This window comes from Ovis aries, chromosome 19, assembly GCF_016772045.2.
Source record: "Ovis aries strain OAR_USU_Benz2616 breed Rambouillet chromosome 19, ARS-UI_Ramb_v3.0, whole genome shotgun sequence".
NCBI classification, from domain to species: Eukaryota; Metazoa; Chordata; class Mammalia; order Artiodactyla; family Bovidae; genus Ovis; species Ovis aries.
Window position 1 is genome coordinate 48,206,848 of NC_056072.1, and position 14,713 is coordinate 48,221,560.

At 43.2% G+C, this 14,713-nt stretch overlaps 1 protein-coding gene across 22 annotated transcripts in view; it reads left to right on the top strand.

Annotated features, from left to right (window-relative positions):
* Positions 1-14,713, top strand: part of NEK4 (NIMA related kinase 4) — a 64,359-nt gene that overhangs the window by 27,242 nt on the left and 22,404 nt on the right. For 13 of the 22 annotated variants that reach the window (XM_027958305.3, XM_027958306.3, XM_027958307.3 and 10 more), the window contains exons 1-3: positions 8,094-8,364; positions 13,114-13,380; positions 14,321-14,518. In XM_027958305.3, coding sequence (XP_027814106.1) covers positions 8,272-8,364; positions 13,114-13,380; positions 14,321-14,518 — 558 coding nt within the window. In that variant the 5' untranslated portion in view covers positions 8,094-8,271. Of the gene's footprint in view, positions 1-8,093; positions 8,365-13,113; positions 13,381-14,320; positions 14,519-14,713 lie in introns of those variants that run through there. The other 9 variants (XM_060402489.1, XM_060402492.1, XM_060402490.1 and 6 more) reach the window with 2 other exon arrangements.

Consider the following 14,713-nt stretch of genomic DNA (forward strand, 5'->3'; position numbering starts at 1 on the left):
CCCAAAAGAATTTGCCTCTAGTAAGTCTAAAACATCTCGTGCCTCTCAGATTGGGAGGCTGTAAACAATCACATGTGGCCAGGAGAACCTATACAGGTGGGCTAGATAACCTTCAGAGGAGTCCATAAGCTGAAACACTCTTGTCACGCCCAGGAATTTTTATTGACTTGGAGCTGCAAGTTAACTCCTTCTTTGAGAGAAATGGTTATGGGGAGAGCCCCCCGTAAAGTCAGAGGTGTAGGTGAGAGCATAAAACACTCTGATTTAGGGGTAGATGCTCGGGAACAGGGGGTTTCCTGAGGCTTGATCACGCCTTTGCGTATGCCAAGCCTCCTTCCTCATGACCTTTGCCATGGGTGGAGTTCCTCACACTGGCCCTCGGCACTTTGCCTCCAAGGAGCAAGTGTCTTTTAATTTCATGGTTGCAGTCACCATCTGCAGTGACTTTGGAGCCCCCCAAAATAAAGTATCTCACTGTTTCCACTGTTCCCCCATCTATTTGCCATGAAGTGATGGGACCAGATGCCATGATCTTCGTTTTCTGAATGTTGAGCTTTAAGCCAACTTTTTCACTCTCCTCTTTCACTTTCATCAAGAGGCTCTTTAGTTCTTCTTCACTTTCTGCCATAAGGGTGGTGTCATCTGTGTATTGATATTTCTCCCAGCAATGTTGATTCCAGCTTGTGCTTCATCCAGTCCAGTCCTTAGAGACCCAAAACAGCTAAAGCAATGGGATCAAGTTTCAAATAATTGAGTGCGCCACCTTCTGGCACAACTGCATATTTTATATCCAAGAACTCTGGATCTGGCAGTTGTAATTATCTACAAAAATGGTAAAATCTCACAAAGACAATCTGGAGTTACAGTGGCTGATATGAGAAAGGTTCCAGTTAGACACTTAAGAAGTGCATTTGAAAGCAAGGGTTCCCAAATCAAACAAACAGAATGGGATACCTATTTTAATTGGTATGCAGAAACCTCCAAAAGCCTTCAAGATTTCATAATACCTTCACTAAGAGACTCACGGCTAATGAAAAATTAAAGACACAGAGGCACCTAAAAGAAAAGGCTATATAGGATTGATGCAACTTTGACTGCTCCCCTCTGTCTTCCTTTACTTGGGTATTCATTCTATTAATTCTCTGTCTGATTTGTCTTTTCACGCTGAAGAGACTACAAGTCCGTAAACAGAAGTCCACCAAGTTAGTGGCCTTACAGATGTCCTAATATCTACCCTCAAAGGAGGGCTCCCGTGTGAGCCCCTCCCAGTGTTGGTGGGACTCCTGAGAGATTTTCTGGTAAAGCTATTTTATTTCCTTAAATAGCCTAGGGAAAATTAAAATTAGTAGATAACCTTAAGAAATTCTGGTAGATTCTGGAGACTGAAGGTAGGATCCTGGGAGAACTGGTAAACGCAGTGAACAGTGAGAATACTAACCAGATTCAGCTCTCCTGAATCTCTCTCTGTAGTGTCCAGACAAGCCCAGCAGGGGAGCGGGGAAGGAGACACTTGATGTTGTACTTGGCTTTACTGTTTGTCCTGGCTGAAAATTAACAAGATTTATTTGAAAGGACTTTCCCCCACCGTCCGCCCCAAGTTAGCTCTTTAACCAGAAACTGGCCAAATTGGAAGTTAATATTCAGAGCCTGATAAGAATTTTTTTTGGCGGGTGGGGGGGTGCTTCTCTAAGTTACATGTACACAAAGGGAAAGAAAAAACTGAGCAAGCAAAGAAATCTTCTGAAGCCTTTGTGGAAGGATTTACTGAAACATTTCAAAGATAGATGGCTGTAAGTCTAGAAATAGGGATCTTATTGATTTCTTTCTTAGTTGAAGATTTTCTCCCTGATACAAGGAAGTAAATTGAGAAAAATGTAGTTGTATGGTGAGGGGGTGTGGTGGGGGGCTGTCAATCAATAATGTCATTTAAGTTACAACCCAATCCCCTGAGGAATTAAAAACAACTGTCCTTACCTTACAAATTTTTGCAAAGCCAGAAATGCAGCTTCAGAAACAATTAAAATCCCCCTGTCTTTTTTAACCAGTCCTCAAACCTGCCCTCAGTTCAGTTCAGTCCCTCAGTTGTGTCCGACTCTTTGTGACCCCCTGGACTGCAGCATGCCAGGCCTCCCTGTCCATCACCAACTCCCGGAGTTTACTCAAACTCATGTCCATTGAGTCGGTGATGCCATCCAAGCATCTCATCCTCTGTCGTCCCCTTCTCCTCCTGCCTTCAATCTTTCCCAGCATCAGGGTCTTTTCAAATAAGTCAGTTCTTCCCATCAGGTGGCCAAAGTTTTGGAGTTTCAGCTTCAGCATCAGTCCTTCCAATGTATATTCAGGACTGATCTCCTTTAGGATGGACTAGTTGGATCTCCTTTCAGTCCAAGGGACTCTCAAGGGTCTTCTCCAACATCACAGTTCAAAAGCATCAATTCTTTGGTGTTCAGCTTTCTTTATAGTCCAACTCTCACATCCATACATGATAACTCGAAAAACCATAACCTTGACTAGACGCACCTCTGTAGGCAAAGTAATGTCTGTGCTTTTTAATACGCTGTCTAGTTTGGTCATAACTTTTCTTTCAAAGAGTAAGCATCTTTAAATTGGTACAGTCACCATCTGCAGTGATTTTGGAGCCCCCCCCCCCAAATAAAGTCTGTCACTGTTTCCACTGTTTCCCCATCTATTTGCCATGAAGTGAGGGGACCAGATGCCATGATCTTAGTTTTCTGAAAGTTGAGTTTTGAGCCAACTTTTTCACTGTCCTCTTTCACTTGCAGCAAGAGACTCTTTAGTTCCTTTTCACTTTCTGCCATAAGGGTAGCATCATCTACATATCTGAGGTTATTGATATTTCTCTTGGCAATCTTGATTCCAGCCTGTGCTTCATCCAGCCCAGCATTTCTCGTAATGTACTCTGTATGTAAGTTAAACAAGCAGGGTGACAGTATACAGCCTTGACGTACTCATTTCCCTATTTGGAACCAGTCTGCTGTTCCATGTCCAGTTCTAACTGTTGTTTCCTGACCTGCATACAGATTTCTCAAGAGGCAGGTCAGGCGGTCTGGTATTCCCATCTCTTTAAGAATTTCCAACAGTTTGTGGTGATCCACACAGTCAAAGGCTTTGGCATAGTCAATAAAGCAGAAATAGATGTTTTTCTGGAACTCTCTTGCTTTTTCGATGATCCAACAGATATTGGCAATTTGATCTCTGGTTCCTCTGCCTTTTCTAAATCCAGCTTGAACATCTGGAAGTTCTCAGTTCACATATTGTTGAAGCCTGGCTGGGAGAATTTTGAGCATTACTTTGCTAGCGTGTGAGATGTGTGCAATTGTGCAGTAGTTTGAGCATTCTTTGGCATTGTTTTATTTGGGATTGGAATGAAAACTGACCTTTTCCAGGCCTGTGGCCACTGCTGAGTTTTCCAAATTTGCTGGCATATTGAGTGCAGGACTTTCACAGCATCATCTTTTAGGATTTGAAACAGCTTACCTGGAATTCCATCACCTCCACTAGCTTTGTTCGTAGTGATGTTTCCTAAGGCCCACTTGACTTCGCTTTCCAAGATGTCTGGCTCTAGGTGAGTGACCATACCATCGTCATTATCTGGGTCATGAAGATCTTTTTTGTATAGTTTTTCTGTGTATTCTTGCCACCTCTTCTTAATATCTTCTGCTTCTGTTAGGCCCATACCATTTCTGTCCTTTATTGAGCCCATCTTTGCATGAAATGTTCCCTTGGTATCTCTAATTTTCTTGAAGAGATCTCTAGTCTTTCCCATTCTGTTGTTTTCCTGTTTCTTTGCACTGATCACTGAGGAAGGCTTTCTTATCTCTCCTTGCTATTCTTTGGAACTCTGCATTCAAATGGGTATATCTTTCCTTTTCTCCTTTGCTTTTTGCTTCTCTTCTTTTCACAGCTATTTGTAAGGCCTCCTCACACAGCCATTTTGCTTTTCTGCATTTTTTTTTCTTGGGGACGGTGTTGATCCCTGTCTCCAGTACAGTGTCACAAACCTGCCCTATTTTATCTCAAAAAGCTAAAAATTCTGCACCTAACAAACGAAAGTCTTTGGAGGAATTTGCATTTCCTCTGTGCCTTTGAGATGTACTGTTCTTATCTGGTCTTTTCCAGAAGTCTTATTGAGGTTATCTCTTTGAAATGGTAACTTCAAAGAGATAATTCTTATCAGAAGGAAACAAAAGGGGAACACTTTATTTGGAATTTAGGCAAATGAAAACTCTTAAGTGTCTTCTCTACAAATTAGTAAAAAGCTTTAACCATTTGAACAGTTAACCTTAACTTATTCCATCTGCCAAGGACACAGTTTGGATCCACTTTCTTCTATAACTAGTGAATTTTGTAATTTTGCACCTGATTCATGGCTAAAATTTTACAACAAAAGCTATAAGCTCTCTGTTTGCATCAGTCTGTATGCTGACGTGTGTTTCCATATGTATGTTGTAGATGTGTGTTTTTTTCCTACTTTAAGAAAGCATTGCCAAAATAATTTGTTTAAAAATTCTATTTAATTGGCTTAAAGAAAAATTAAGGACATTGACTGAAGAAAAATGCACAAAAATCTAAAAGTTTTTAAGATTTACAAAAAGATATTTATTTTTCTCTGTGCTGGGTCATTGTTGCTACGTGGGGATTTTCTCTGGTTGCAGAGAGCAGGGGCCACTCTATGTTGTGCATGGGCTTCTCACTGCAGGGGCTTCTCTTGTTGCAGAGCACGGGCTCTAGGCAAGTGGGCTTCAGTAGCTGTGGCTTGTGGCCTCAGTAGTTGTGAAGCACAGGCCCAGTTTCTCTGAAGCATGTGGGATCTTCCCGGATCAGGAATCTAACCCATTTCTCCTGCACTGGCAGGTGGATTCTTTACCACTCCTCCACCAGGGAAGCCCCTTTTAATTGAGATTTATTCAGGGAATCTTTCTGTGGACCATAGCCAGGAAGACATCCTCTCAGCTCTGAGGAACTGCCCTCATGAGGTAAGGGAGGAGCCAGGATACACAGTTTTCTGCTGGAAAAAAAAGATATGTAGTCTAACACAAAAGATTATGGATAATTGGGCCTTCCCTGGCAGTCCAATGGTTAAGACTCCAAGCTGGCGGCATGGGTTCCATCCCAGGTTGGGGAACTAAGATCCCACATGCTGCACAGAGAGGCCAAAAAAAAAAAAAAAAAAAAAAAGACTATAAGATTCTTTTATTTTACTAACATGAAATTTTTTAGTATTTATTTTTTTAATTATTTATTTATTTGGCTCTGCCAGGTCTTAGTTCTGTTGCAGGAATGGGGACCCCTTCCAGGGCCCGAAACTGGCCTCTTGTCTAACACTCAGAAATGAATTGTCCAAGGAGACACATGTGCTGACAAAGCAAGAGATTTTATTGGGAAAGGGCACCTGGGTGGAGAGCAGTAGGGTAAGGGAACCCAGGAGAACTGCTCTGTCACATGGCTTGCAGTCTTGGGTTTTATGATGATGGGATTAGTTTCCACGTTGTTCTTAGCCAATCATTCTGACTCAGAGTCCTTCCTGGTGGTGCACACCTTGTTCAGCCAAGATGGATGCCAGAGAGAAGGATTCTGGGAGGTGGTCAGACAGGTGGTGTCTCCTTTTGACCTTTCCTGAACTCTTCTGGTTGGTGGAGGCTTATTAGTTCCCTGTTCCTTACCAGGACTGCCTGTCGTAAAACAACTCATGCAAGTGGTTACTGTGGTGCCTGGCCAGTGTGGGTGGTTTCAATCAATGTGCTTCCCCTAACAGTTCTAATAATTGGATTTTTAGTTGTGGCACACGAACTCTTAGTTGCACCATGCAGGATCTAGTGCCCTGACCAGGGATCAAATGTGTGCCCCTCTGCACTGGAAGCATAGAGTCTTGTTGTAGGCAAGAGCCAATTCTGACTCCAAGATGGATCTGTTTCTTTGACTTTAACCTTTGTTTTTCATCACTTTTGTTACTGTGTGCCATGTCACTTCAGTTGTGTCTGACTCTTAGTGATCCTATGGACTGTAGCCCACTGGGCTTTTCTGTCCATGGGAATTCTCCAAGCAAGAATACTGGAGTGGGTTGCCATGCCCTATTCCAGGGCATCTTCCTTGGCCAGGGATCAATCCCACATCTCTTACATCTCCTGTGTTGGCAATCAGGTTCTTTATCTTCAGCTTTATGATGCTGAAGCTGAAGCTCCAATACTTTGGCCACCTGGTGTGAAGAGCTGACTCATTAGAAAAGACCCTGATACTGGGAATGATTGAAGGCAGGAGGAGAATGGGACAACAGAGGATGAAATGGTTGGATGGCATCACCAATTCAATGGACATGATTTTGAGGAAGCTCCAGGAGATGGTGAAGGACAGGGAAGCCTGGTGTGTTTCAATCTATGGGGTCACAAAGAGTCGGACATGACTGAGCAACTGAACGACCAAGATGCTGGCCATTGCAGGAGATATCTGCAAGATAATGGTTTTTACTTCTTCAACTCCACCCCCTCTTTGTTCTATAAAAGAACCTGGCATCCAGACCTGGACAAATCTGCCATCTTCTCTGTCAGCTGCCTTTTGGAATAAAATTGTATTCCTTGCCTTCACACCTCATCTCTGAGTTAATTGGCCTGTCAGTGCAGCGAGCACATGGAGCTTGGACTCTGTAACAGTCTTAGCCACTGGACAACCATGGAAGTCCTTGGATTTTGTTTTTTAACAAAAACAAAAATGGCTTCTCAGGTGGCTGCTAGTGGTAAAAACCTGCCTGCCAATGCAGGTTAGAGGTTAAGAGACATGTGTTTGATCACTGGGTTGGGAAGATCCCATGGAGGACCCACTCCAGTATTCTTGCCTGGATAATCCCATGGACAGAGGAGCCTGGTGGGCTGCAGTCCATACAGTTGCACAGAGTCAGTCACAACTGAAGCAACTTAGCATGAATGTGTTACACTATGCATTCTCAACAGGGGCAATATCAACCCCATCCCCCCAAACTGGAAAAATATGCCCCCCCCCAACAAAAAAATCTTACACTTCAATTGGATTTTAGGACCTTAAGAAAGAGACCCTGGGGTTGTAAGCAGACACACACACACACACACACACACATACAGGATTTACAATTTTAACTTTTGTTAAGTAAATGCCTTAGGAAAGGGAGATACTGGTTGGAACCAATTGTTAGGGACCAAACGACGGGCTCTAGGACCTGAGTCATGTTTACCAGAAAGAGACAGGACATGCACTCATCCTGCCTGGCCAATCATGTAACGCCAGCTACTCCTGTAACTGAGACAAAGAACTGCCTGTATATAAGCCGCCATACTCCTTTGTTCGGGGCTCTTGTAGGATTCTGCTGTGCCGGATGAGACTTGGGCCCTAGAACGCTAGAAATAAACTCCCTTCTTGCCTTTGCATTACTGTGGTGGACTTGCTCTCTTGGTCAGTTCGGAGATACGGGCTCGGTACATAACACAAATGATAAATTCTTTTGGCAGCTTTGAGCTTTCACAAGCAGGCCATTTAAGGAGGGCCAGTCCTCTAGGGATACTGCCTTAAGTTGTTAGAAACCTTATCAAAATTTGGTCAAGTCACTTAGTGCAGGGGTTTGAATGGAGTCCTTCTGAATATCTTTTGCAGTTCTCAATATGCAAGCTGAATTATTAGGAGCGAAGTGTACTGATATCTCCAATTTTGCAATGCACAAAAAATTAAGACAGACTGCTGTATGTATACATTAACTATCTTGTGATAAAGTAAACATAGCAAATGTTACTTGTAGAATCTAGTCTGTCCTCAGTCCCCTAATAGAAATGTGAGTTCCTGGAAGGCAGGGACTTCTTCGGCATGGCACAGGGCAAGCAGTCAGTAAATATGTATTTGCGGAGGGAATACCAGCAAAGCTTTTAAAGCAAATAAACCCTCACCAACAGGAAACATTTGTGTTCTATTGTTGCAGGCAACCCGGAAGTTCCTCAGTAGAACTGAGGCCGAGGGTGCGCGCGCATAAATGGCGCGGTCGCTCTGGCCGCTAGACGCCTCAGTTCTGTGGTAGGTCCTCCAGGCCGCCGAGCATGCGCAGGGCTGCTCCCTCTGGGATCGCTATGGCAGCGGCGTCGCCGTGGGTCGGGCCTCCGCTCTGGCGCCCGGGCAGGGGCGCCTCAGCGGCCGCGGGTACCACATCCTCTCGGGCATGAGCGGCGTCTCCCGCCGCCACTCGCCGCCCCGCCCGCCTCTGCCGCCGCATCCCGACTGTGGGTCCGCGCCAGGATCATGCCCCTGACCGCCTACTGCTACCTGCGTGTCGTGGGCAAAGGCAGCTACGGGGAGGTGACGCTTGTGAGGCACCGGCGGGACGGCAGGCAGGTCGGCGGAGTTGGGGCCCGGCAAGGGAAGGGGGCAGGCAGGGGTTCGCCGAAGGCGCCGTCCAAGGGCTGAGCCCCGCTTGTGTGAAGGGGACGCACCTCGCACCTCGGATGGTACTTCCTCAGGAAAATCGTCCCAGACCGTCAAGATTAGGACAGCCCTTCCTGTCATATGCTCCCCGAACTCCCTGGCATTCTCTTTGTAGTCGTAGTTGGCTTTCTTAATCTGCACACTTTCCCCCAACTTTCCTTAGTTCCGTGAGAGCATCCATTCCCAGGACCTAAAGGCAAGTATTCCTGGCAAGTATTCCTCTTTCTTCTTTTCTCAGCTATTTGTAAGGCCTCTTCAGACAGCCATTTTGCCTTTTTGCATTTCTGTTTCTTGGGGATGGTCTTGATCCCTGCCTCCTGTACAATGTCACAAAACCTCTATCCATAGTTCTTCAGGCACTCTTGTCTATCAGATCTTATACCTTGAGTCTATGTGTGACTTCCACTGTATAATTGTAGGGGATTTGATTTAGGTCATACCTGAATGGTCTAGTGGTTTTCCCTATTTCTTTAATTTAAGTCTGAATTTGGCAATAAGGAGTTCATGATCTGAGCCACAATCAGCTCCCGGTCTTGTTTTTGCTGACTGTATAGAGCTTCTCCATCTTTGGTTGCAAAGAATATAATCAATTTGATTTCTGTGTTGACCATCTGGTGATGTCCATGTGTAGCATCTTCTCTTGTGTTGTTGGAAGAGAGTGTTTGCTGTGACCAGTGCGTTCTCTTGGCCAAACTGTGTTAGCCCTTTGATCAGCTTTGTTTTGTACTCCAAGGCCAAATTTGCCTGTTACTCCAGATATTTCTTGACTTCCTATTTTTGCATTCCAGTCCCCTATAATGAAAAGGACATATTTTTTGGGTGTTAGTTGTAGAAGCTCTTGTAGGTCTTCATAGATCTGGTCAGCTTCAGCTTCTTCAGCATTATTGGTCAGGGCATAGACTTGGATTACCCTGAAATTGAATGATTTGCCTTGGAAACTAAGAGATCATTCTGTCATTTTTGAGATTGCATCCAACTACTGCATTTCAGACTCTTGTTGACTGTGAGGGCTACTCCATTTCTTCTAAGGGATTCTTGCCCACAGTAGTAGGTATAATGGTCATCTGAGTTAAATTCACCCTTTCTGGTCCATTTTAGTTCACTGATTCCTAAAATGTTGATGTTCACTCTTGCCATCTCCTGATGCAAAAAGTCAGAATGGTTGTCTGAGGAGGCCTTACAAATAGCTGTGAAAAGAAGAGAAGTGAAAGGCAAAGGAGAAAAGGAAAGCTATACTCATTTGAACACAGAGTTCCAAAGAATATCATGGAGAGATAAAGCCTTCCTCAGCCATCAGTGCAAAGAAACAGAGGAAAACAATAGAATGGGAAAGACTAGAGATTTCTTCAAGAAAATTAGACCTACCAAGGGAATATTTCATGCGAAGATGGACACAATAAAGGACAGAAATGGTATGGACCTAACAGAAACAGAAGATATTAAGAAGAGGTAGCAAGAATACACAGAGTGATACAAAAAGATCTTCACGACCCAGATAACCAAGATGGTGTGATCACTCACCTAGAGCCAGACATCCTGGAATGCGAAGCCAAGTGGGCCTTAGGAAGCATCACTTTGAGCAAAGCTAGTGGAGGTGATGGAATTCCAGTTGAGCTCTTCCAAATCCTAAAAGATGCTGTGAAAGTCCTGCACTCAATATGCCAGCAAATTTGGATAACTCAGCAATGGCCACAGGACTGGAAAAGTTCAGTTTTCATTCCGGTTCCAAAGAAAGGCAATGCCAAAGAATGCTCAAACTACTGCACAATTGCACTCATCTCACATGCTGGCAGAGTAATTCTCAAAATTCTCTAAGCTAGGCTTCAACAGTATGTGAACTGTGAACTTTCAGATGTTCAAGCTGGATTTAGAGAAGGCTGAGGAACCAGAGATCAAATTGCCAATATCTGTTGGATCATCGAAAAAGCAAGAAAGTTCCAGAAAAACATCTATTTCTGCTTTATTGACTATGCCAAAGCCTTTGACTTGTGGATCACAACAAACTGTGGAAAATTCTGAAAGAGATGGGACTGCCAGACCACCTTACCTGCCTCCTGAGTAATCTGTATGCAGGTCAAGAAGCAACAGTTAGAACTGGATGTGGAACAACAGACTGGTTCCAAATTGGGAAAGGAGTACGTCAAGGCTGTATATTGTCACCCTGCTTGTTTAACTTACGTGCAGAGTACATCACGAGGTATGCCAGGCTTGATGAAGGATAGGCTGAAATCAAGATTGCCAGGAGAAATATCGATAACCTCAGATATGCAAATAATGCTACCCTTATGGCAGAAAGCAAAGAACTAAAAAGCCTCTTGATGCAGGTGAAAGAGGAGAGTGAAAAAGTTGGCTCAAAACTCAACTTTCAGAAAACTAAGATCATGGCATCTGGTCCCCTCACTTCATGGCAAATAGATGGGGAAACAGTGGAAACAGTGACACACTTTATTTTGGGGGGCCCAAAATCACTGCAGATGGTGATTGCAGCCATGAAATTAAAAGACATTTACTTCTTGGAAGAACAGTTATGACCAACCTAGACAGCATGTTTAAAAGCAGAGACATTACTTTGCCAGCAAAGGTCAGTCTAGTCAAGGCTATAGTTTTTCCAGTACTCATGTGTGGATGTGCTGCTGCTGCTGCTAAGTTGCGTCAGCCGTGTTCGACTCTGTGTGACCCCACAGATGGCAGCCCACCGGGCTCCCCCTGGGATTCTCCAGGCAAGAACACTGGAGTGGGTTGCGATTTCCTTCTGCAGTGCATGAAAGTGAAAAGTGAAAGTGAAGTTGCTCAGTTGTGTCTGACTCTTAGTGACCCCATGGACTGCAGCCTACTAGGCTCCTCTGTCCATGGGATTTTCCAGGCAAGAATACTGGAGTGGGGTGCCATTGCCTTCTCTGGTATGAATGTGAGAGTTGGACTATAAAGAAAGCTAAGCGCTGAATAATTGATGTTTTTGAACTGTGGTATTGGAGAAGACTCTTGAGAGTCCCTTAGACTCCTCAGAGATCCAACCAAGTCCATCCTAAAGGAAATCCTGAATATTCATTGGAAAGACTGATGCTGAAGCTGAAACTTCAATACTTTGGCCACCTGATGAGAAGAACTGACTCATTTGAAAAGACCCTGATGCTGGGAAATATTGAAGGCAGAAGGAGGGGACGACAGAGGATTTGGTGGTTGGATCGCATCACCAGCTTGATGGACATGAGTTTGAGTAAGCTCCAGGAGTTGGTGATGAACAGGGAAGCCTGTTATGCTGCAGTCCATGGGGTCGCAAAGAGTCGGACACAACTGAGTGACTGAACTGAAATGATTTCTCTTTCAGTGAAGGGCCCCATACTCCATCTGACCTGGAGACCACTGAACTCTTAAAACTCAGCTTATTACCCTTTCTCCAAACCTGCTCTTCCGGTCCCCATTTCAGGGAGTAGCACCACCAACCATCCTGTTGCCCAGGCTGGACACCTGGGAATCATTCTGGGATCCCCCTTTCCCTTCCCTCATTCCCACCACCTTATTTGTCTGTCCACTAAGCCAGCTGGCCTCTTTTCATCTCCACGGGTACCTTTCCCATCCAGGACATCATTATTTCTAGTTAAGCTGTGGCCATAGCCTCCGGCTTGTCCTCCCTGCCATTATACTTCCCCTTCTTCGATTCATCACTTTCATTACGGTCTCAATGAGCATTCTAAAACATGCCTCTAATGTTGCACTTTATCCCGGTACCCTCAGGATAATGAACCAGTTCTTATGTGGTTTATAAAAAAGATAAGCATGTAATGTATTGGGACAAATTGGGACAATTTGAAAACTGAAAGGAGGCACTATTAATAATTACACCAGGACAATGTGACTGCCCCCACACAAACTGGGAGGAGATGTCCCCATAAGTATAAGGTCCTCTTGCCTATTTTGCCTTGTTTCAGGTGCTGGTCACTCTGCCTAGAACACCAGTGCAGGCAGAAGAGATTTATTCATTGGGCAATGAGGACTGGGGATTTTTTGAGCTGAGGATGCGATATTGGCAGTAATAATAGCACGTCACATTTGAGCAGTAGTTTACATTTTGCAAAACACATTTATGGTGTTCGCTGAATAATGAATTATTTAGTATATCAGTTGATTGAGGGCAATGTATTAGGTGCTGAAGGACATTTACTTTTTTATTTTTAAGTAAGAGTGGTTTTGGACATTGAGGATAAGTGATTTTTAGCCTTATTGGACCGTGGATCCCTTTGAGAATCTAATGCAATCAATGGACCCATTCTGTCTGCAGATATATATTCAAGTCATATTCTATGCACCTTTGTAGGAGGAACTAAGAGGTTAAAGAATCTCTTCTACAGATTTTATGATTGATTCAGCGGTATATTAATGTGGACTCATTTTTTAGCCACTAATGAAATTGTAAAATGCAGATGGAAAGTATAAATTTTTTTGTGACCCCGTACCCAGCTCTAAGTCTAACCTGTAAAAAGTATCATTAATGATAACAAATGTTTTCCCCAATTTAGTGCTTTGTGAATAATAAATAGGTTATGTTGCAGTCTCCACAAGGTTGTTTTCGAGGACACTTAGGAGACACCTTAAATATGTTTGACTCTATAATACTGTGTGTTTGTTTCCATATTGTAAAAACATGTGTTTTCTTTGCAGTATGTCATCAAAAAGCTGAACCTCCGAAATGCCTCCAGCCGAGAGCGGCGAGCTGCTGAACAGGAAGCTCAGCTCTTGTCTCAGCTGAAGCATCCCAACATTGTCACCTACAAGGAGTCGTGGGAGGGTGGGGACGGTTTGCTGTACATCGTCATGGGCTTCTGTGAAGGAGGTGATCTGTACCGAAAGCTCAAAGAGCAGAAAGGGAGGCTTCTGCCTGAGAGTCAGGTGGTGGAGTGGTTTGTTCAGATCGCCATGGCTCTGCAGGTACTGTTGGGATTCAGAGCATTTCACTTGCTCCAAGGTGACAGAAGGATGGCTGGGGGGATTTTAGGGAAATGATTCCCCAGATTTATTTATGAAAAAAAAGAAAAAACGTTTAAAAACTCCCATTTATGATGACCTAGTTCCTCTTGCTTTAGCATTGGAATATTTCTGAATAAGTAAATACTATATTGAAGCAGACATGGATTTTATCTGACGGCTGGGGAAGATAGTTCTCTTTTCATTTAAATATTATAGCAAAATCCATTTTAAGGGCCCTTAATTGAGAAAAACCGAAGAATGACCTTGTTTGTTATTTGTTGGTCAGCTGTGTCATACTGAATGGTGGTTGAGCTAATTAATGTGCCTAAACTCTGGGGCTTTGGGCTTTAACTCTGCTGTGGCAGAATTAGTAGAAATGTGAAATATGTTTGTGTTTTAATATATGTATTTTCAAAAGTGAGACTGTTCATGAAATGTCACTCTGGGACTAGTCTGACTTGTCCCGAATTTACTTGTCCAATTTAAATATAAGTTTTTTCATTCTAAAATAAAAGTGATGTTGTTATAGTTGAAAACATTATTAACCTGAAGATTTCATGAGCCTGAGAGGAATGTTCATCTAACTTTGTCTAAGTTGTCTACCTTCAATGGCAGTTTGAAAGCATGCTTTTTAACTGAGTCCATATAATGCTAGGTGGTATGACTGTCAAGGCGCCAGGGAACAATTGTGAAGGAAGTTGGGCAAATTAATGCACAGAACTTAATTTCTTACTTTGGAAAGCTGTAAATTAGACCTTTTGTTTATAGACTATAAAGCAATAGTGTTTTGATGTGTAGGTAACTAAGGCTCTTTAACTTATAGAATTGTTGATGGTATATAAGAAATAAAAAATAAGTTGACAAGTGTATTTATATTGAATACAATGTTCTTTTTCTTCAGTATTTACATGAAAAACACATCCTCCACCGAGATCTAAAAACCCAAAATGTCTTCCTGACAAGAACAAATATCATCAAAGTGGGTGACCTTGGAATTGCCCGAGTGCTTGAGAACCACTGTGACATGGCTAGCACCCTCATTGGCACACCGTACTATATGAGCCCTGAACTGTTTTCAAACAAACCCTACAACTACAAGGTAGGATTGGGCTGTTTCTGCCAGCTCACCTTGTCTCTAGGGCAGTATTCATAATTTTAGAATCCATCAGAATAGTAAGTCAGAAGAATTCTCTGTGAATTAATTTAAGGAAAATGCCTTTTTTTTTTTTTAAGAGAAAAATGTAAAGAAGGCATTCTGATATTTCACCATTTACTAATTTTTTTTTTTTTCTAG